Source organism: Nomascus leucogenys, chromosome 1a (assembly GCF_006542625.1).
Source record: "Nomascus leucogenys isolate Asia chromosome 1a, Asia_NLE_v1, whole genome shotgun sequence".
NCBI classification, from domain to species: Eukaryota; Metazoa; Chordata; class Mammalia; order Primates; family Hylobatidae; genus Nomascus; species Nomascus leucogenys.
Genome location: NC_044381.1, coordinates 7,712,018 through 7,737,051, shown reverse-complemented (window position 1 = coordinate 7,737,051; position 25,034 = coordinate 7,712,018). Strand labels below are relative to the sequence as shown.

The following is a 25,034-nucleotide window of genomic DNA, read 5'->3' as shown; positions in this document are numbered from 1 at the left end:
GTATTTAACATCGTACATCAACATACTATTTTCAGAGTGAACACAATTTTTATCTTCTTCCTCTCTGAGTATTTTCCAGCAGGTCACTTGATAGCTTTGGCATATATGCTTTTTACATATGAAACAAACATTCCTAACAACTAGGAACAATTACAAATCAACTCAGAGAACAGTGTCCAAAACACACCCATATGTATTACACACACACAAGAAACCACCACAGGACTAAGCACTGTAGGAAGTCAGGGAGGGCAGAGAATAGGGTGGCCTGCGATAGCCCATATAAATTAGCTTTCACTGCTGCTGATGGCAGTAACAGTAGTAGTATGGTCATCACCATCATCACTTTTGTTGCAAATCCATGCAGTGGCTGATGTGGGAAAATCTCAACATTATAAACAGTGTGGTACATGTGAAAAAAAGAAGGCTGACATGTGCTTGAGACATCAATGAATCATTCCCTTCATCAGACTTCCATTTCTAAATAGGCCATTTCCTAAGGGAGAACAATAACCTCTAAATATCAAGCCACAAGGCTGAGCATATTAAACAAGCCCATAGTCAGGCTTTCTAAGTAGGTGAGCAAGTTCCATTGATTATTTGAACCTATTCACAAGCATTTTGATCTGTTCAAGTGTCATAAATCTATGTTCTCTATCAACCCAAAAGGCCCACTGTGGTTAATACCCGGAAACCAAGTCATACACCTAATGAAAATATTGTGTTTTCCATCCATTAAAGAACAATGCTCAAGATGTTCTCCTGGTGTGTATTCTGAACTCAGGATTGGATACTGCCTCCTTCCAACGGTGGCTTCTTTAGTGCTGTGAATTAACACAGTTATCAAAGACACTGACTGTCCAAATTAGTATTTCTCAAACTTTTCTTGAATGTAACCCACAGTGAGTTACACATTTCAGATAGTGACACTATATACACACATACACACATACTCACACATGTCATGAGTGAATATTTGCCCTTACCACAGAGGAAGCACTATAATAGTTTTTATTCTATTTTACCACCTCATTTTTAAATGTTGGTCCTGACCTACTAACAAACACTTTGACAATCATTGCGGTAAACTACAGGGTGAAATATCAACACCCGAGTTAGTTCTGCACCTCAGTTCTACCTCTTATAAAATGCCGAAGTTTGACTCCATGTTCCTAAGGTTCTTCCACTCACTAACACTCTAAATAAGCAGAAAATAAATATTAGGGAAAAAAAAAAGACAGAAAATAAGCATCATAAGTCTGGGCAAAGATGTAAAATTATGGTGTTACTTAGTTAATATCAAAAAAGTGGAAACAAGCTACAGGGGATTAAATACATGCAGGCATTAAAAATTATGTTGCAGCAAATCAATGAGTTACATGAAAAAAACACTCAAAACTGATCATCAGATTGTTAATAGAGCATGGCCCCAATTTTGGAAAGATATATAATATTATAAAATATATAACAAATATATAGGTAAAGGATATATACAAAATGTTAATACTGGTTATCTCTGGATAGTGAGGTTATGAGTGATATGGGATTCCTTCATTATTCTTTTCCTTATTTTACAAATTTCCTCCAATGCACAAATATTACTTTTATAATCTGAAAGAAAAACAATGAGTAATATTGAAGAGGAAAATTTAACATAAAATTGGAAAACATAAGAGCCTTAAAAGGTAGCCTAAGGACCTGAGCAACACAACACACACCCTATTCAATAGGTTTTAAAACAACAAGATGCCCACAGCAGATCTAAAAGCTTTTGAAATGATCCTGGCCACAAAGATGGAATGGAGAATAAAGTTCACAAGGATAAGCATGTTACAGGAATGCTATATGCTATGTTTTACATCTTACAAAAGAATAAAACCAAGTGCATAAAATGTAGTAAAATACAAGCATCCAGAAGAGAGTAGTAGCTCAGATACTGGACAAATGAAGAAGATAACCACTAAAAGCCAAAAAGCAAAATGGTGGCAAAATGAAAAAGTGGAAAATCAAGTTATTGATTAAAATATGGAAATGCACAGAAAGGAACAATACAACCATAAAATGCATTCCTGTAAGTGGTCTAACAAGTTCTATATTGTTGTATTTGCCACGTAGAGCAACTTCAGGAATATTCTCAAATAAAATAAATATACATCTCTTCCTACATTGTATTTATTACACATCTAAGAATTAAAAATAATTTGTCTCACATTTCCAGAAAGATATTAAGTTATGATGAATAAATAGAAAAAGCAAGTAAATTGCCTTTGAGAATACCACATCCAATGACCCATTTTAACTGAGAAAACACGACAGGCAAGGCGGGTCAGTGGGGTGAGGAGTCATTACCTCCGGGATGCTTTTCTTACTTTCCTCCTCCTCTGCAGCCATGCTTTTACTTCAGGGGTGGATGCTGGAGTAGGCTTCGTGTGATCAATGGTGTATATATCCTTTCCTTGTTTCCAAAGCTGATATCTGTCTGGCTGAAATTTCCTCACAAAGATATCCATTGAAATTTTCACCATGTCTTTCCTGCAAGTGCACTGAAACACAACCGGGTTGGAGAGTGTTAAACGTTTCACTAACTATACAGTAATACAGAGTTGGTCCTTGAACACATCATCCATGAATACTTAGTCACTACATAATGGAGGATAATGCGTTACATTATCAAACATTCAGTGGGTGATAAACCCAATTTCTTCTGAATAGAGATAAGAATCTATATATTCACATTTCTAATGTGGTTATAATGGTCTGTGGACCTCATAGGGAACTATGTACCAAGAAAAACTAAAAGGAAAGAGTGCTCATTTGGAAGCATGCCTGCAATGGAAAGATTATCTGCCCATCACGATGATGTGTCAATGAACTGAGCGCTAAAAGGTCTGTAAAGCTGAAAACCTGGGTTGTCAACAAATAAAATAACCCAATGAATGTGTGATTAGAATACTTTAACCAGTGAGTTGAGATAAATTTACTCTAAGATATATTTTGTTATATTTATGGTTATTAACAAACTCTCATAAGGTAACCCAAAATTAGGGGCAAATGAATAGCCTTTTCTACATCACATCACATACAACATCCAATACCATCGACAACAACAACAAACATATCCACTAAAACGAAGACATGGGGCAAAGGTGAGAAGTTGAAAGAAAAAATTATTTGAATCTACTATGCCTTTAATTCTCATGAATACATAGTTATCAGTCACATCTTATTAAGCAAGTTTTCTATAAAGACTTCACACAAAGTTTTATTAGTTCTAGGCCAACACTATGCCACAGGGAAGTTATCATTCAAATGGTGGTGCATAAATAATCTCCAAGATTTAACTGATAGACCTTGACAATCCCTAACATACCCGGTAACAGACTGACTGAACAGTTTTGACACAATAAGACTTATAGATATCTTGGTGATACAATTATCACCTCCATGCAAATTAACTCCAAAGTCTTAATATATCCAAACCCAAACTCCCACCACAGAGTTCTCATCCTAATGGCCACTACATTCAAAATACCTAAAATTAATGTCTTCAACTGCAAACCACACTCTGTTGCTGCCAAATGATACCACAGTTCTTCTATTCTCCTACATTCATAGTCCACATTCCTAGACACTCCCTATGCCCTCACCCCTAAAAATTCAGCCTTGTCTCCATTTACAGCATCTCCTGTCTCAATTCCTTCTGCCAGCATCCTTGCAGCTGCACTGCCAGGCCTTGAATCCTAGCATAACAAGGCTAATTTCCCTGCCTGTAGTCTCTCCTAACAATAATCCATCGTTACAGCTGTTACTTTCATCTCCCCCAAATATCTTACAATCTTTCATTCCTGAGTTCAGTAAGGTGTAATCACCCTGCTTTTCTTAGACCTAGAATAAGGTCTAAATTTATGAGCCTGGCATTAAGGGCTCCAAGATTTTACTCCACCAATGAGATTTTCAGGTTTCTCTCCCACGGCAAGTCAACATGTATATTCCTCTTCAGCCCAAGTCATGGGAGCCCAAATGCCCCATATGCTTCATTTACTTCAGTATTTTCCTCCTACCACACCACCTTCCTGCATACTAGTCGGCTATCCAGCAAAACTTCATCCTCAGCTCTGAATATAAATTGTCCCAACTGTTCCTCTGAACCTAATACTATTTATCTACACCACTGCTTTCTATTATTGGTTATGTATAATGAGGTTTCTAAGTTATCTTGCATAATTATCTTGCCACTGGAATAAAGAAAATGAGGATCCTGAGAAATTGAAAGATATTTTGGATCAAGATGTAATCTTTTGACAAAAGGGGGAAAAAAGCTTGGACTTATAACCAGAAACTTTCTTAAAGTGTTACTAATATTGCATCGCAAAGAAAAATAAACAGTGAACAAAAGTGATGCTCCCCACTTTAATGAGCTAATTTAGGCCTGATCATGATTACAACTGCAACATCCCTAGGGCAGATAACCTGGTGAAGTCCAGAACACCATTTCTGAGCAAAGTGTCTCAGAAAAAAAACCTTTGACCTGATTAATATTCATCTTGTTTGCTATGATTCATATGATGCTATGAAGCCTAAACAGAAACAGCAGATGAGCCATGGTCAAAGAGGAGTGTGCTCCAAGACTGGAGGATGGTACTGCTGGACAAACTTGCTAAACAGATTAAGCATGTGACTCGTGGATCCAATCAACTATGTCAGCAGAAGCCAGGAAGAGAGAATGTGGTTATCCAGGAGAGAGCTGTGCAGGACCGTCTTGCTTGATGCTTGGATGTCCATGAACTACACAGAAGACTGACAAGGATTTTGAGACTTTTATACCAGCAGAAATGCTGCCAGCCTGAACTGAAAGGAACAGAGACCGGAAAAAATAAAGGAATGACTCCAAGGACAAGCCACAGAAGCAGAACGACTGAGTGGACAGAACCTCACTGGGCTATTACAACAGCCCTAACAAACTACCCTTCAGGAGGTACAGAAACATGCTACCATGTGTCTTAAGATTTGTTATTTGAGATTAAATCAACCAGAAAACCCAATTAATACTAAATTTTTCTAAATAACCTAAACCCACCAACAATTACAATCTCAGTAATGGTGTAAAAGATAATATAAAAAGATTACACCTTTAAAGTTTATTTGGAATTATTATGCAATGGAAGATGTGAAAAAGATTACATCATATCAATTTGCTGAGAAACTGTAAGACCCACAAAGCAAATAGTGTTTAGAAGACTGGATTCAAACTCCAGCTTCAACACTGACAAGCTATGAAACCTTGAACAGCTTATTTAACCTCTCCGTGCCTCAGTTCCCCCATCTGAAAAACTGAGAGTAACAGTGGTAACTATCCTCATGGGGCTGATAATAGAATTAAACTTTTTGTTCTTGTAAAATGTTGCTGAAAATGCTAGATAAGTGCCTATTTTTAAAAGGCTGAATATGGCTTATACAAATTGCTTTTTGGTAATCTGACCACAAGAATGTAGAGGTTTCTAGTGTTACCTTATTTTGCCTTACTGAAAAAGTGGAAGCAACAAAAGAAATAAGAATCGGAATACCGCATCTAACAAATGGTCTTAAAGGGTCAAGGGGAAATAAGTGCATGGTGGTTCTGAAGAATCAAAGAGGAGGAGCAATCCCAGACTTGTGGGGGACTGAAAAAACCCTAGAGGACTGGGCCATTGTCACAGGAGAGGTGACAGCAGTGCACATCAAGCTCCTGTTTGCATCACATGTTGCAACCAGACTCAACTCCATGGCTTCACATCTGGAGCAAACAACTGAAACTGGAGGCCCAGCAGATGACAGGCATTAATGAGAGGAAATGCCCATAACACGAATTAATACTGCCCAGGTGTCCAAAGTAAGATGCTGTAAGGTAAAATAAGATGGAGGCAGGGGTTCGACTCACGTGACTTCTTCGTTCTCCACTGTATTTAAAAAACAAAATAGGCCTCCTTTTAACATAAGAGCTTGGTATTACATGGCAACACGTATGTGGTTTTGGGAGACATGAAATAATATCCACTTGAATCTCAGGATTGAAGAATAACTTTCAGAACATACTGGGAAAAAGTTGATTTCTTGTTTACACAAAATAAAACTCAAGTGAATTTCAAACATATCATATTATAACCTAAAGAGGGTAATATTTAAAATTTAAAGAGAATTACTGTCTTTCATAGAAAATTATTGATTTTCCAACAATTATGAAAAGAACCCAATGTAGAATATGAATTAGATTTGTTGAACAGGACAATCATAAAGAAGGGAGGAGCCGAAGGCAAACTATTATTTTGAAGATTTAAATATGTCCAAATGACACTAGGCACGTGGCTATAACCTGTAGTCCCAGAACTTTGGGAGGCCAAGGCAGGCGGATGGCTTGATCCCAGGAGTTCTAGACCAGCCTGGGAAACATGTCGAAACCCCGTTTCTACCAAAAATACAAAAATGAATCTCATAACCCAGTCTCAAAACAAACAAGCCCAAATGAAACACAAATTGTTGTCTTCTGGTGATGCCTGAGTAGATATCATATCTTTAGACCTATCCTGTCCTATCCTATCCTTTAGATCTAAAATACTGTCCTTTACAGTAGCCATCAAAAATGTATTTACCAATAAAAATGACTTCTGCCAAAAAAAAAAAAAATCAAACAACATATTTATTGCTATTTCTTTAAGAAACGGGAATGGATAACTTAAAAAGCAAAAGTTAGTTTTAAATACCCTAAATTTTTAAATCAAACTCTAGCCTCCCCTTTCCCAAAAATGTTATTGCTCTTGAAGGTTATCAGCTAATTATCTTTGAGGCACAATCAAATCACATTAGATCAGAACTACAGTATGAAAAAGGCATCTATTCTATATTCTATCCAACGCAAAGCGAAAGTGCCTAACATCCCCCAATATATAAGGTGTAAAAACATGGGACTGTGTATAAAACTTCAAAATGCAAAATGTTCAATGAAATCACGATTCACTGGCTTTAAGAACCCAACAGTTTATATGTTATTAATACAAATTGCCCTCTGAATAGTACTATATATATAATATTATGGACAAATGAAGAGACATTCTATATTTCATTGTTTTCTAACAACCCTAATGTTAGTGAAGACAGTAAGAATTAAGAATGTATTATTAACAGTCATTTCTAATTTGTATTATGACTTCGTAATTCATAATTGTTCATTATTTCTATAGTAAGAAGTAACAAAGCACTGCTAAGTGTTAGCATCAAAGTAACCTCTTATTTAACCAAGAATATGTCTGGTGGTGGTAACTAACGGAGCCAAAATCATTAATTAGGCCTGACACATAATTTTATTCTAACTCCTCAGACTACACTCTCATAATCACATAGATCTGTGCAAGTTCAGATACGTTAGTCTCAAAAAAAGATATAATACCCTAACTGAATTTTTATTTTATTTTTGAGACAAGGTCTTTGTCACCCAGGCTGGAGTACAGTGGTGCAATCTGGGCTCACTGCAACCTCTCCCTCCCTGGTTGAAGCGATTCTCCTGCCTCAGCCTCCCGAGTAGCTGGGATCACAGGCATGTGCCACCACGCTCGGCTAATTTTTGTATTTTTAGTAGAGATGGGGTTTTGCTAAGTTAGCCAAGCTGGTCTCAAACTCCTGACCTCGGGTGATCCACCCGCCTCGCCCAAAGCAGTGGGATTACAGGTGTGAGCCACCGCACAGGCCCTGAATTTCTTATTCTAATTTTAATGAACCATCACTGTGAATTATCTCAGATACTTTGCCCCATCTGACCTTCCTACACCACTCTATACTTAACCATGAGCTACACACAGTGTCTGTCTTATAGAGAAGTATATTGTAGGTGCCTAGAGAATAAGTCCCTTAAAAACATTTGTAAATAACCTTAAAAAAAATATATGAGGAAACAGAGACAGGCACAGAGGACTCACATTAATTAGTCCAAGGTCACATACCTAATAAGTAACAGAGACTTTGCTAGATTCAAATCTAGCACTTCTACACTCTTACCCAATCTACTGTGGAAATTCCAAAACAAAACCACATTCAATACATATAACATGCTTTATCATTTAAATGGCCATATTTTTCCATCTCAATCTTCTTTATCTATGACCCATAACCAAACTGAAATTGTAGCTGCGAATAAATGTCCGGGACTCATTATATTTGCTTTCTATGCATGATATCATTCTGTGTTGATAGAGTTTAACCAGCCTAGCTAACAATTTTCCAAAATAAGTTTCCTTCCCTCCTCCCACTTCTAATAGGTTCAGATTAATTTCTCTGGAATATTTGCAGGCTTCACTGTGCCAGGATATGTCTCCCTTATAAAGTAAGGCAATTATAAAGCAATTTAAGGTATGGGACTAGAAACTCAATCTTTCTGACCCATGAGAGCACTGTTCAAATAGACAAAGAAAAACTATGCAAAAAGAAGGGGAATGGATTCAAATAGTTTGCTCCGGGGTCTCTAAAAGATTCAGTAGAAATTATTTTTAGAATTTCTGCTTCTCAACACTTACCTGAATATCTGATAGAAAGGTTGTGGAAGTTCAGAGTTACAGATATTAAACAATCCACTCCTGCTGTGCCATGTAAAACAGCATGAAATTGAACTCTTTAGTATTTGGGGGTAGATAAAGTTGTTTTGTTCTGAATTCATGCACTCCATGTCACAGTTTATATGGATGATAAATCTGAGGAAGATCAGATAAAAATAGGGCTCTGCACACTCTTAGAGATCTAAATTCTTTACAAACATAAATATTTGTATGAGTCTATATGATCACATATGAAAGCAGACAGGCAGGGTGCGGTGGCTCACACCTGGAATCCCAGCACTTTCAGAGGCCGAGGCGGGCAGAACACCTGAGGTCAGGAGTTCGAGACCAGCCTGGCCATCATGGTGAAAAACTCCATCTCTACTAAAAATGCAAAAATTACTCGGGCATGGTGACACATTCCTGTAATCTCAGCTACTCTGGAAACAGGCAGGAGAACTGCTTGAACCCAAGAGGCGTAGGTTGCAGTGAGCCGAGGTCGCACAACTACGCTCCAGCCTGGACGACAGAGTAAGACTCCATCTCAAAAGAAAAAAAAAAGGCAGACAGAAATGGCATGGATGCATATTGCTGAATGTAATGTTATATATAATCCTTCTCCTAAAATGTTTTTATTAAAATGTTCAGGTATACTGATTTCCTTGTTACAGACTCTTTCAGGTATTTCTTTTTAAATAACTAAGTTAACACAATTAGAAGGCATCCTGAACCTTAGGAAGTAAGTCATCCACTTGAATCATCATATTCTAATTCATGGATAAGAAACTGAGGCACAAAAATGCTAAATGACTTGTTGGATGTCACAAGGATAGTAACTGGGGGAAAAAGGGGTTTAAGTGATGTGAGATTCAGTACCCTACCCACCAGCCTCTTTAGGTTTTTCAATTTCGTAACCACTGAGTACATAGGAACATAATGAGTAATTTAAGGGTCTGAATACAGAACTAGCTGTCCTACAGGTTTCACAATGCTGGCCACAGTAAGTACCATCTGACTGATGTTGAAGACATTTACCTTTTTCTACTTCTGCTGAATATGAGATAAACACAGCATCTCCTGTCCTCCTCCATCTTTTCTGCACAAGTCAAACAGTAGTATGAATGTAGGTAAATATTAATGAGGAAATAATATTTTAAAAGAAGGGAAGGGAGGAGGATGTTAATCAATAAGGAGAAAAATTTTAAAAATAGCTATGCATGCATAATAAAATTCCCAGAATAGAAGCTCTAGGTAGTATATCAAGGGTGCTCTCACTTGAGAGAAACAAAAATAACAATTTTCAAATAAATTCTAGGTTACCATATTTTTTAATGCTATATGTCATACTAATTTTGAGTGTGAGTCTCTGGAAAAAATGAAACCTTGATTTATTTAGCAGCCATGTCGAAAACAATAACCTGCACTCCATGTACTCTGATTATATGTCTCCTGCCACCTGAAAACTCTTTGGCATTGTTTCTAAAGTGGGAAAATACCTAATGAAAGCTAACTAGACCAAGAGAGTAATGCTTTCAGTCTATTTGATTTTCTAATGTTAACAATATGGTCAGGGGCTGGGTACAGTGGGGCTCACGCCTATAATCCTAGCACTTTGGAAGGCTGACACAGGAAGATTGCTTGAGGCCAGAAGTTCAAGAGCAGCCTGGGCAACACAGCAAGACCCCATATCTGGGGGGAAAAAAAACAGCAGCAGAAATTTAACACTAAATAAGAAAATGCAAACAACTCATGTTTTTGAAATAAACATTTGACAATTCAATGACAAAACATACTTTTTCAGCCAAACTTCTCTATAAAAACAGTAGTACTATAAGTAAATAATTCACCATCTCAGATTCACTTAACCTAGCAATCCCTGCCTTCCCTCTCAAGTATGAGACTATGTCTGGCCCCACTATTATATTTTCTCTGTTATTAGTTTCATGAAGTGATTTAAAGTGGACAGAAGACAGAAGCATTAAACGCGAATCAGAAAAAAAGCAAACAGAAGATAGAAAAACACACAATGGATTTCAGTGTTCTTACAATTTCTCTCTAGTCAAATTTAAACATAATCAATCAGTAAGAATATGGGGAAACATTTCTTGAAAGAAGATTCATTATTATTCTAATAAATCAAAATGAGAAGAACTGGATTTAAATCAGTTTAAACCCAACAGGTATCCAACACGCAGAACTAACTCCCATGACTGTTACCGTTAGCTCCCTAACGTGAAACTCATGAATAGCAAAACAAAGCTGCATTAAACCAGTCTGGGACATGGTAAGAATAAAGCATGGCAACACATACCAGAATATTTAAAATATTTAACAGTCTTTTAAAGTATGAATAACCTATGACCACAACTAGTGGCATTTTCTTAAGCAGATAATTTTGAATTAATATACCAACTTAATTTTAACAACGCACAGCTCATCTGTGTTTACCAAATATCTTAAAATTAGAAAAAAATTTTCTAATACTCCTTTAAAAAATTATGGTATAACCATATAAACTGATTTTATGGGTGAAAATATAATCATATGGAAATGCATTACCATTAGGTAGAGAAAATAGGTGTGTGTGTATTTTTTTTCTATTTTCACATACATAGATGTTTATATATATGTGTGTGTATACACACACACACACACACACACACACCTATTTTCACAAAATAGGAAATGGCTCCCCCGTAAATAGATGGAGCGAGTAAGAGATCAAGGTCTCTCTCTTGATCTCTCGCCCTCTTGATCTTTCTATATTTATCTTAAACCAAAGGTGTTTTATTTCGTACCCATTGTTATTTTCCCTTCAAATCACTTGCCACGTGTAATCATATTTTGTGTATTTTTTTAGTTCTCAGTTGTTTTCAACACTAAAACCTACACTCGGTGAGGACAGGCATCAGGTCTGTTTTACCACTGAATATCTGTCACCAGTACATAGTATATGCTCCATAAATATTAGTTGAATGATGGCTAGCCCACTAGAGTAACGCCAGCAATGTTAGAAACAAGTCAAAAATGAAAATTAAAATCGAATGTTGACTCACCATATTTGAATTATTCAATAACTTCCCTCATTTCTATTTATGTAAGTTATTTTAAAATTAAATTACCTGATCATTGTGTAGAACCCTTGATTAGATAACCTTAAAGTATTACATTACTACATGGGGGAAGTCTGCCTTAATTAATATGAAACATGTCATAAATATTAAGGAGCTTTCTTTGCCCAGGAAATGACATTCATCTACAAACTACAATACAGATTTCTAACTATGCATACACTTGTTAAGAAATTGGCTAATTCAAATAAAATGTAGAATCGTCATTGATGTAATGAATCATTAACAAGCTCTGGACAAAAGAATTCCTTGACTACCCGAGGGGCAGAGACCGCTGATAAAATCTAGAAGGTGATTTGGTACTATCAGGTGTATTTTTACTCTACAGAGATTTATTAATCAGTCCAAATGTTAAAACAGGCTACATAATAAATGCGGTTTTAATGATCTACATTTCCTCATATTCACAGGCACTTTTAATATATTTAAATCCAAACTGGAATAAATCCAAAAAGGAATCATAAATGCAGCTAAAATCAGCCCCATGTTCTGCCAAGCAGTAAAGACCACATTAAAACAATTCCAACAATCCATCCATATTTCTAGAGCCAAAAAAAAGCTCCACATTTGTATAACTTATATAATAATCACAGCAAAGATTACTCATCTATATGTGTAATAAGAAATCATTACACGGCTATAGTTTCACTTATTTCTTCAGATGTGGCTGCCTATTACAATCCATCCACTGTCACAAAAATTTTTTAAAATCTTTTCTTTTTTAAAAAAAAAGGAATGTGCTGTCATCACCAGTGCATAAATATAAGCTGCAGCAGCTATCCATTAAATCAAAATGCAAAACCCTTTCCTCATGGGGTCTGAAAGACCAAATTAAAAGGGAGAAGATGGTAGAGCAGAGGGAATGATGGGGTTAGTGTATGAGTGCATCATTTCGGTTTTGGTTCATCCTACATTCCATGAGCTGTTCCTAAGAGGAGGTACCCTGGGGACGAGACCAGGGTGGGGGTCAGGGGCGGGGGGTGGAAATACTGTTTTTTAAATAGCAATAAACAATTATCACATACCAATTCTGCTCATACTTTCTCTTTCCCTTTGTCCAAGAACACAGGAAATAAGTTGAAAATGGCTTCTCAACTATTCTAAGTCATTTTAGCCACAAAGTTATCACACCTGATCCATATACCCTCTGGCCCAAGACTAAATTACAAGCCTTTCCTTCACAGTGCAAAATCATGAAGTCTATGCCACCACAAGCTCTAATTTCCCCTCTCTATGAAATGTGTATTGGAAAGAAAACTAACAGGAAGTCCAGCACTTTAATCAAATATTAAATTACATCCATCTTCGGTTCAAATTTAATACTTGTGCTACAGCAATATGTCCACAGTAACCAGCTATGAAGCATTCACTCTACAAATATTTTGGTACAATTACAGTGACCAAGGTTCATAAGTAAGTAAACTACAAGAGGGAGGGCAGAAGTCTAAAAAGTTTTCAATGTTCATCATTGGTTACGTTTTGGGAACCTTAACGGGGCTATTTTATTCATAAGAAATCATTACTCATTATTTAATCTTTTTAAAAAATTTTACTGGAACTGATGTGGCTGAATTAAATGACAAAATTGCATCGCATGATTTGTTCCTAAGATTTCTCTTCATTAGGATGCTTTCTGACTAAAAAGAGCACCTTGATTGTCCCCCAAGCTCAGTCATGTAATTTAGGGATGCTAGACTGGCCAAACATTCCACCCCAATGTCAACCGTGATTGGTTCAGAGATGGGCACATGGCCCAAGCGACACCAATGGGGTACAGTGGGAATGTGTCGGTAGCTTGTTATCCTACAGAAGCTAACAGTCATCTTTGCCACAACATGGGAAACAACTGCCTGAGAAAGAAATCAACAGAGCAGAAAGTATGACAAGAAATGTCAAGTAGGTAGTCCTGCATCCAGAGAATGTTTACCCATAGGACCAGCTTAGGCAGAATCAATGCACAGAATATTCATCTCTAAGTATATAACACTCAAAAGAAATGTTAAAATCGGCTGGGCGCGGTGGCTCACGCTTGTAATCCCAGCACTTTGGGAGGTCGAGGCGGGCGAATCACGAGGTCAGGAGATCGAGACCATGGTGAAACCCCGTCTCTACTAAAAATACAAAAAACTAGCCAGGCGTGGTGGCGGGTGCCTGTAGTCCCAGCTACTCGGAGAGGCTGAGGCAGGAGAATGACGTGAACCCGGGAGGCGGAGCTTGCAGTGAGCCGAGATTGCGCCACTGCACTCCAGCCTGGGTGACAGAGCGAGACTCCGTCTCAAAAAAAAAAAAAAAAAAAAAAAAAAAAAGAAATGTTAAAATCATATCTGAACATAGAAAAAAAATTTAAAATAAAAACGGTCCTCCAGTCTGTTACTGGAAATGCATCTACGGTTGAAACCAGAGCATAACAATTTGTATTTGACATATGAAAAAATGATTTTATAGTCAGCATGGGATGGAATGGGTTATCAGGTAAGACAGTCATATGATGTGATCCAGGTATGGATGTAAGTTAAATGAACAAGACAATCAATAATGGAACAGTATATATAAGGATCTGCCAAAACAGACTGTTTACATTTCCATTTTTACATGTGTTCAAAACAATTCAAGTCAGTTAATATGCTTGGAATATCAGGCCTATCAGCAGATAAAATAACCCTATGTTCTTAATGTGGAGGCTTGATTTTTAGATAGCTGTTTAAACCAGCCATGATTTTAAATGTCAATCAGAACATACAAAAAGGCCTTCAATATGAAAAGTTTATACATATAAAAATGTAATTCTGGCTCTATAGCATTAAGAAATAAATATCAAAATAGTAATTAACAACCCAGGCCGAGCACGGTGGCTCAAGCCTATAATCCCAGCACTTTGGGAGGCAGAAGCAGGCAGATCACTTGAGGTCAGGAGTTCGAGACCAGCCTGGCCAATATGGTGAAACCCCGTCTCTACTACAAATACAAAAATTAGCCAGGTGTGGTGATCCGCGCCTGTGGTCCCAGGTACTCAGAAAGCTGAGGCACAAGAATCATTTGAACCAGGAGTTGGAGGTTGCAGTGAGCCAATATCATGCCACTGCACTCCAGCTTGGGTGACAGAGCAAGACTCTGTCTCAAAACACACACACACACAATTAACCCAACAGAAGTTACATATTCCAATATCCCAGAACCAATATAAAAATTTTAAACACTCAAACTGAAACAGATTATTTTAAAAGCCCAATATAAAATACCATCTCACTTTAATACATAGATCCAAACAGTAATTTTAATAAAATGTCAAAAATACGACATCCTATAACCACAGAGATATAAAATTACGAAGTACCTGAAAATGAATAACATAGGTCCAAAGATAATGTTAAGCAACTGGCATTGAACTACAAAGGTTTTTGGAAGCCTATTTTCAACGAACCCTCACTTTGGAATTATTCTAGCAGTTCCAACAAAGTAAACTTATAACTCAGAAGGGCAGAATTCAACTACTTTTCTTTCACATTCTTTATGAAACCATAAAATATGTGGAAACAGTTTAACTTAATTATTGTTTAACCACAGCAACATCAGAGAGAGCAGACGTCCTCTCTCTGAGCAGACCTGACTAAGCAGAAGACAAAGTTCCTGAAGCAGAGGCTGCATAAAAAACTGCTTCACCAAGAACTACGCAGCATACACAGAAATGGTCATCTTGGTCTCCTTTCCTCAATGGCAAGTAATTGATGGCATTTCTTCATTTATTAAAAATAATTTTTGTAGAGACAGGGACTGAACTATGTTACCCAGGCTGGTCTCAAAATCCTGACCTCAAGTGAATCTCCCACTTCGGCCTCCCAAAATGCTAGGATTACAGGCGTGAGTGCACCCAGGGCATTGTCCATTCATGTTTAGTTTTCTAAGTTCATAAGGTGAAGGAGGCCTATCTTAGTTCTTATTTTTGAAAAATTTTAAAACATAATTAATAGATCATAATTTTAAAAAATTCAAGCTGATAGTGATAGCAAACATCTACCACTTACTGTGTGCATACTAAGTACCAGGTACAATGATAAATGTAAAGCATTTTCTCATTCAGTCATTATAGATATTGTCTCAATTACTCTTCATATCCCATGAGAAACTATTAATATCCCTACTTTACTAATGTTGGAATCAAAGAATCATTTACTTATGAAAGGCCATGGAATATGCAAGTGGTAAAGACACAGCCTCATATCTTTTTGGCATCAGTATCTGTACTGCTAAAAACTCACAATATGATGAGAATCCAGGATATGGAGTACTAATAATGTGTATCATCCCAGATCTTCTGAATTCTAGGATAATAGGGTTCTGGTATGGTTCTCATATTGAGAAAACTAACAGAGATTATAAGGCAGAGGAAGTAAAAAGAGATTGCAACAGAAGGCATACAGGTGCAGGTGAGCCCCCTGCCTGTCATGATCTCCAGATAACAGCACCTTCCCTACAAGCCCGTTTAACTCCTCCAGTCCTTCCAACAATTTTACAGCCTAGTTCTTTTTGCACCCGGACTTACTAGGAACAACTGTACATTCATGTGCAAGTCTTTCTGTGAATGTTTTAATCTTGCATATCTTCCTTTCTCAAGAGTCTGTACAATTTTTTTTTTTAGTGGAAGCTTGCTCTGTCACCCAGGCAGGAGTGCAGTGGCACAATCTTGACTCACTGCAACCTCCGCCTCCTGGGCTCAAGTGATTTTCCTGCCTCAGCCTCCCGAGTAGCTGGGATTACAGGCGCCTGCCACCAAGCCCGGCTAATATTTGTATTTTTAATAGAGACAAGGTTTCACCATGTTGGCAAGGTTGGTCTTGAACTCCTGACCTCTGGGATTACAGGTGTGAGCCACCATGCCCGGCCAGGAGTCTGTACAATTTTTGGCCCGTTTTTCAGGGAGATGCTTTAGTCACTTCATGATTGAGTTTTTCAGGTTCTTTGTATGTCCCAACTACCAGTCCTTATCAGATACATGTTTTGCAAATGTTTTATCCTCCTCTGGGTCTTGCCAATTCAACTTTTTAGTGATATATTTGGTGAGCAGCAGTTTTTAACTTTGATGAGACCCTAAATCATCAATTTTTTTATGATTATTGCTTTATGTGATTTAAGCAGTCTTTGCCTATCCTCAAGTTATAAAGATAGCTCTGTCCCCTATATTTTCATCTAATAGCTTTCTATGTTAATTTTCTCTGTCAGGTCTAAGATAAACCTTGAATTAGTAGTTGTGTATGGTGAGGTTCGAGGTTTATTTTTTCCTAAATAATGAAGACTTTTTTTCCCTACTGGGTGGTTGGATGCCTTTGACAAAAAACTAAATACCATATACGAATGTGGATCTGGTGTGGATTAACTCTTCTATTAAGGAAGATCTAGGCCTAAACCAAGAACTAGATCTACATACAGATTTATTCTTCATAAACAATCACATCTGCAAACAGAGATATTTTTACTTATTTGTTTCTGATCTTCACGCCTTGGCTTACTGCAGTGGCTGGGGCCGTCAGTAAAATGTTACATAAAAGTATTAAGAGTGGAAATTCTTGCTTTGTTCCAAATGTTAATCATAAGCTGCCTAAATTTTCACCATTTAGTATGGTATTTGCTTTAGGTTTTTCAGACTTACTTACATCTAAATGCAAAGTTAACTCTGAAAGTTTTTAATAAAAAAAGGGTGCTGCTTTCTCTGCATTTATTAAAATGGTCATATGCTTTTTATCCTTTATTCTGTTAACATGGTGTACGAAACTGATAGACTTTTAAATGTTAAACCAAACTTATTGTGAGGGTTAATTTTATGTGTCAATTTGACTGGAACATGAGGTACCCAGAAATGTGGTAAGATATTATTCTGAGTGTTTCTGTAAGAGTGTTTCTAGATACTTGGATAATTCCAGTTACTGTGAATCAGTAGAATGAGTAAAGCAGATGTCTCTCCCTAAAGTGGGTAGGCTCTATCCAACGAGTTGAAAGGGCCCTGGAATGAGTCCCTGCCTCTCCCTGGAGTAGGACCTGTTTGTCTGACTGCATGAACTGGAATATCAGTTTGCTTCTGCCTTCAGACCACACCTGAAACACAGGTTTTGCTTGGGTCTCAAGCCTGCCAGCTCTCAGACAGAAAAGTACATCATCAGCTCTCAGTATTCAACTTACTGACTGCAGAGTCTTGAGATTTCTCAGCTTCCATAATTAAGTATGCAGATATAGCCATAAACAGACACACATATATACACACACACATATCCTGCTGGTATTGTTAGTCTGGAGAACCCTAACACACTTGTGTTCTAGAGATAAATGTCACATAAATATCAATTAGCACTACTGTCCTCACTTTATATAATTTAGTCATATATATATCTCTATATATAAATTTATAATTTAGTCATAAATATATCTAATATACCCAAATATACATATATATCATGTATTAGAGAACATAAAATTGATATGTAGTTTTAGACTTTTTTTTTTTTTGCAGCTTGTGTTAAGTTCATGGCTTCCTATGCTTACACACCCAGAGCCACATTTCTCTTTTATTTCCTGCATATAATTTTTCTCTCATTAAAAATAAATAACATGCAAGAAAGAGTAATGGGAAACAAAGCCATTATAAAGCACCCTCCCGGAAATTTCCATTTTTCTAAAATTTCGCATTCAAGAAAGAGAAGTTTAAGAATAAAAAATGTAAATGAGTGTAAAAAGGTTATGTAGGAGAAAAATATAGGCATACGTTCACTTTGCTTTTTTTTTTTTTTTTTTTTCCCCTGACGAAATCTCACTCTGTAGCCCAGGCTGGAGCGCAATGGCGCGATCTTGGCTCACTGCAACCTCCACCTCCTGGGCTCAAGTGATTCTCCTGTCTCAGCCTCCCAAGTAGCTGGGATTACAGGCATGTGCCACTGCGCCCAGTTAATTTTTTGTGTTTTTTTTTTTTTTTTTGAGACGGAGTCTCACTCTGTCCCCCAGGCTGGAGTGCAGTGGCGTGATCTCAGCTCACTGCAAGCTCCGCCTTCCGGGTTCACGCCATTCTCCTGCCTCAGCCTCACGAGTAGCTCGGACTACAGGCGCCCACCACCATGCCCGGCTAATTTTTGTATTTTTTAGTAGAGATGGGGTTTCACCGTGTTGCCCAGGCTGGTCTTGAACTCTATAAAGACACATGCACATGTATGTTTACTGTGGCACTATTCACAATAGCAAAGACTTGGAACCAATCCAAATGTCCATCAATGATAGACTGGATTAAGAAAATGGGGCACATATACACCATGGAATACTATGCAGCCATAAAAAAGGATGAGTTCATGTCCTTTGTAGAGACATGGATGAAGCTGGAAACCATCATTCTGAGCAAACTATCGCAAGGACGGAAAACCAAACCCCGCATGCTCTCACTCATAGGTGGGAACTGAACAATGAGAACACCTGGACACAGGATGGGGAATATCACACACCTGGGCCTGTTGTGGGGTCGGGGGAGGGGGGAGGGATAGCATTAGGAGATATACCTAATGTAAATGATGAGTTAATGGGTGCAGCACACCAACATGGCACATGTATACATGTGTAACAAACCTGCACGTTGTGCACATGTAGCCTAGAACTTAAAGTATAATTTAAACAAATAAAATAAAATGACAATAAAGAAAGCAAAGATTACAGAAAAATAATAATAATAAAATATTATCATCAGAGTTATGTTCTTAGCTTTCTAATAGTCAAAATTATTAGCTCCAACAGCTTGCAAATGAAGCTGCTTTCTAACCATTTTTCAAACATTCAAATACTCCTCTGCACTGAAGAATAGTTAATCTAGGAATAGTTGAAAAAGTGATCGCAAGAAACAGAAGGATTAAAAATGAAATGTGAGAGGGAACTGTCAGGGTGGTAGAAACACCATCAAGTAGAAAAACATATAGATAGCTGTTAGGGGCCTTGAGGTAGTCTAAGAAGACTGAGAGACAGGAAAATGATGCTTCTCTGGAAGAATGTGAGGAAGACACATGACAGGACACATTACAAGAGAAGGAATGGATCTCATAAATTTAAACAGCAATGAAACCATCAGTATCAACTCAGATGTCCTGTCTCTCCATTGTTACCCCTCTGCTACATCCTGAATCTTTCTCTGTATTGTTACCTTGTTGCACCAACTGTATTTATCTAGCTAACATGCTTCATATTTCACCTTAAATGCCCATAGACCAGGTCAGCTCCCCTACCACAAAAAACTCAATGCCATGAATATGTGGCACGATACTACTGGTTGTAATTAGTTTTATCACTATTTCATAATGTCAGCCTCTGTGCTTCCTGTAAGAGGACAAAGATTGTGCTTATCTTGCATCACTGCAACTCCCCACCAGAGTGGTCAATAAATATTTACTGCATGAATTAATAACTGAATAAAAAATGTGACCATGAATATATTTCCAACAATTATTAATACTACTAAAAGCATTTGTCTAGTATTTTTTTATTTGCTTACTAAAAAATACTTGCTAAGAATCACTTTTTTAATCACTTTACAGTTTACTAAGTACTGAGCACCGTTCTAAGTACACTGCATTTAACAACTCAATCCTCAGAGGTTGGCATAATTATTATCCCCACATAACAGATGAGAAAACCAATGCACAGAAAGATTAAGTAACTTGCATAAGGTTCATGGTGGACACAAGATTCAAATCCAAGAAGCCTGATTCCACAATACATCACTGGCTCAAATTTTAATTTTAAACCAACTATATCATGTCCATGAACAGCTTATATGTATCTTGTAAAATATTTATAGGTCTGAGATTAAACATTTTAGATAGATAATTCTCACATGCATAATGAATTACAGAAAACATTAGTACTTGATTCTTGATGTTGATTTCTTTTTTTAGTAATTGAGTAATTACATGAGATTTTAAAAATAAATATGCAATTTAAAGTTTTCATGTTACCTAATGCATTTATGTATTATAATCCAAATGCCCAGAAGAATTGCTGAATTAAGAAGAAATAAATCTGAGTCAGAGTTGTGACAGTCATTACAGCTGATGTCTTTTTTTTTTCTACTAATGGAACAAAGAAATGTATCTTATTTTACAGAATCTATCATGTTGACTATAAAAAATTTACTACGTAAAAATGAAAATGCTGAAAACATTTATAGGATTTCTTGTTCCTTTAATAAAGTCATACTGATTAAAAAGATCATTGCTCATACTTTGTTTAAAAATGAAACCATTAAGTGTTGACTTCATAAGGTCTAATTATGCGATTACCTCAGAAGCTGAAAATTGCAATTATCCTTAATTCATCTGAACATTAATGGTCTCACTGTCCAACGGTCAGTTTGTTTCTGAACACTAGAAGACTGGATAACTTATCTACATTTAATCTTCAAATGCATTTGGATACAATTTTTTCTTGAATTACTGCTAACTAGATTAAACACTGCTACGGGAAGGGAGCTTAAGCTATAATGTATGCTGTGTGTTCATCCAGGCTGCTGAGCATACAAAGTACAAGATATATTTAAATGTGTACATACATGCCTAATCAAATTCACTCCTATTGCTTTTTTCAATCAATCAATTTAATTCATTTTCTTCAAAATCACAGCCAATAGAGCCCTGTGGTGCTCCTCTGGTATCCCACTATGACTCTAGGGTTCCTCACGACTCTGACATAAGTACATAACAAAGTTAATGTTACCAAGCATAACCTACCTAGTAGCTGATTTATAAATGAACTTGTGAAGGCCAGCAGGCATTTCCTACAGTCTTCGATTTATACATGCACTCATTCAGTAGTACACAGAAACTGCATTCACAACATCCTTAAAACACCATAAGCTAGTAGGGAAAAAAGCTTTAAAAAGATGGCAATTTCTATTGAGAAAATGCAATAATATGGAAAAATAATTATGACAATGAACAGATGACAGAAACGAAAGCTAAATACCATCAAAGAGGTCACCATGTTTTTATTTTTGTTTTTGTTTGACAGGGTCACAGACCTTTACCTTGTATATTACACTCACCTATCTGAATTTTGATAACAAGGATTACTATGATAAATAATTTTGAATTTAGTTAAGTCATAGTTTAAGACATTAGATATTTTAAAAGACAATTCATACACTACTAATGAATTATGCTATGTATAAATACTATATTCTGTCTGATGAGAAATAGTTACAATGTTACCTTCTTTACAAACAGAAAGTTTATGCACTCATTTTCTGACAGTTTATACAACCACTACTATCTCTGTTCAGCAAGTAGGTGGATAACTTCCAGTACCTGCATCTAGTAAAGCAGTAATATAAACACACGTATGCAAGCCGTATGGATGCAATATGGTTCTTCTATTCACCACCCCACGTTCAGGGCTGCACACATCTAGTAACATGATGACAAGACTGGCCTCTATAATTACCATTGGATAATTATCGAGCCATCCTTTTCCATTTCATGACTATTAGGCTATAGCAATATTTAACTTTTAAAATAAAGGACAACTAATTTTAGATACTGCCTTTAGTAAACAAATTTTGTCAAATGTTTGCAAACTCACAATGCTGACATAATATAAACAAACTTGTGTGGCTATTCAAGAGGCACTACATGGTGTTTAAGTGTCAGCCTAAGAAAAAGAAAGTGAATTTGAGAGTGTCCTAGAAGCCGCCTCTTGCTGTTCTCTATCACTGAACCCCACGTGGCTCATACATAGTCTACTGTTTCACAATGCGTATATGGATGTCATTTTTCTGTGTGGTTGTCTGTTTCCCACACTAGACTGCAGTGCTCACTAGCCTAGTGGTTCTCAACTGCAGGTGATTTTTGCTCCCTAGCGGATATTTGAGAATGCTTGAAGGCATTTCTAAAGGCCAGGATGCTGCTAAAAATGACAATACTGCTGAGGCTAAGAATGTCTGCACTGGGTCTAAGCAACTTGGGGAAAGAGACTGTTTACTGCCTACAAAGGGTGGGCACTCAGATATGGGACAAATGGATACACATGTGCATGAAAATTTGTGTCAGTGTGAAATCATCTTTAAACCATCTTTCTCCCTATGACACTCTTTAAAGAACTTCCTTTTTTCCTACTTTCTATGACAATCTTTAAAGAGCTTCCTTTTTATAGGCCACGCACGGTGACTCATGCCTGTAATCCCAGCATTTTGGAAGGCCGAGGTAGGAGGATTGCTTGAGCCCAGGAGTTTAAGACCAGCCTGGGAAACAAAGACAGTGACCCCTAGATGAGTGTGGTGATGCAAGCTTATAGTTCCAGCTACTCAGGAGACTGAGGAGAGAGGATCCCTTGAGCCCAGGAGGTCCAGGCTGCAGTGAACTATGATTATGCCACTGTACTTCAGCCTGGGTGACAAAGAGAGACCCTGTATTTAAAAAAAAAAAAAAATTAAAAAAATTTTAAAAGAGCTTCCGTTTATCCTTCTTTCAACTGCTTCACAGTCTTTGTGGGATGAAACAGTATATGCATCTGTAATAAACATCAGGACCGCAGCAGTTCTGCCGTGGAGTAGAGAGGGAAAGGGGAAAGGAATATTGGCCAAGCTTTTTCTCCATTGTGACTTGGGGAAGGTCTTGACCCCTAAGGAATTTCGCAGGTACTGGGATCAGATGGCCTCTCAGACTTCTGCTTGGGAGGATTACTTTAATCGTTTCTATATCTACAAGCATTCACTGGACGTAACAGCTTTTCATACGGGCTACACAGTTGTTAGTATGGCAGCAGAGGCCCCTACTGTATTTTATACCACAGCTGTTGTCACTTTCATAGTAACCATAATCTTAGGTCAGGCTTTTATTTCATTTTAAGAGGCTTTAAATAAGAACATGCCTGGTGATAAATTAAGTTGACAGGCATTTCCTTTTATTACAACTGAAAGGAAGACATATATATCTGCCATGTTATTTGGTGTAAACAACTTATGAGTACAGTCATAATTCGTGTAGCCTAACTAGACTACAATTTCACAGAATTAACATGCCATGACTATATACCACAATTCACATACTCTTCTTGAAGTTGTCTTATTAACTATAATATAAACTCTTAAATTGAAACAAATCTACAGAATGACAGTAGATACAACTTCCTCAGTAAATTTTACCAGTGTAAAAACCTACCAGCTGGCTCTTGCAGTTGCTCAGAGTAAATATGTGGCTACTGTGTATCAGGTGGTACTATGCTAAGATAACGACAAGCAAGACAAAGTGAGTACACTTAAAATATAATAGGCAGACAAAAGTTCAGAAATCATTCTTCAAGGCATATTCTCCAAGAGCCTCTGACAGGTACCACAGTCTAATATCTGAAGAAAAGGACAGGGAGGCAAAGAAACAGAGCAACACTTTAAAGAGTGAGGGGACTCTGATATCCATCCACTCCTCTAACTATGGTCAAATAAAAAGTAACATCTGGGACTACATGGTGGGATCAGCCACGGGGATTTCAAACAGACTATAAAACCATGAAGAAAACTGGGCTGTCTAGTGCTCCCCTTCTCACCTACTTCTTTTAAAAGTAGCATTTGGGGGTAAATCTACATCAAGCTAAGTCATTTGTTCACTGGGTTCCTGGGTATCTCTGAAAAAGGAAGAGAAAACTTGGGCAGGACTATAAATGTTTTATTCTAGGCTCCAGGCTTTAAAAGGGAGGCATAAAAGGAACCTTCGGATTTCCTTCTATTAAACCTATTATCTGTGCTCTAATAATATTATCATAACATTACACATAGGCTGGGCACAGTGGCTCACGCCTGTAATCTCAACACTTCGGGAGGCCAAACCGGGTGGATCACTTGAGCCCAGGAGTTAGAGACCAGCCTGTATCCACGAAAAACACAAAAATTAGCCGGTGTGGTGGTGCACACCTGTGGTCCCAGCTACATGGGAGGCGGAGGTGGAAGGAGATGGAGGTTGCAGTGAGCCATGAACATGCCACTGCACTCTAGCCTGGGTAACAGAGTGAGACCCTGTCTTAAAAAAAAAAAAAAAATCATATAAAGAAAGGCATAACGTATTTTTAACATTATAACCAAACTACCTGGGGGGGAGAGTAAATATTCCTTACTCAGTGTGATACAATTTTTTTTTCTTTTTTGAGACAGAGTCTTGCTCTGTTGCCCAGGCTGGAATGCAACGGCGCGATCTCGGCTCACCACAACCTCTGCCTCCCTGGTTCGAGCAATTATCCTGCCTCAGCCTCCCAAGTAGCTGAGAATACAGGTGCATGCCACCACGCCCAGCTAATTTTTTTGTATTTTTAGTAGAGACAGGGTTTCACTATGTTGGTCAGGCTG

At 37.3% G+C, this 25,034-nt stretch overlaps 1 protein-coding gene across 13 annotated transcripts in view; it reads right to left on the bottom strand.

Moving 5' to 3' along the window:
* The window catches only part of KDM4C (lysine demethylase 4C), a 497,722-nt gene that overhangs the window by 198,267 nt on the left and 274,421 nt on the right, over positions 1–25,034 (bottom strand). For 9 of the 13 annotated variants that reach the window (XM_030811740.1, XM_012500717.2, XM_030812302.1 and 6 more), the window contains exon 9: positions 2,350–2,543. In XM_030811740.1, the coding sequence (XP_030667600.1) occupies positions 2,350–2,543 (194 nt within the window). Of the gene's footprint in view, positions 1–687; positions 1,612–2,349; positions 2,544–25,034 lie in introns of all 13 variants that reach the window. The other 4 variants (XM_030812128.1, XM_030812213.1, XR_004029804.1 and 1 more) reach the window with 3 other exon arrangements.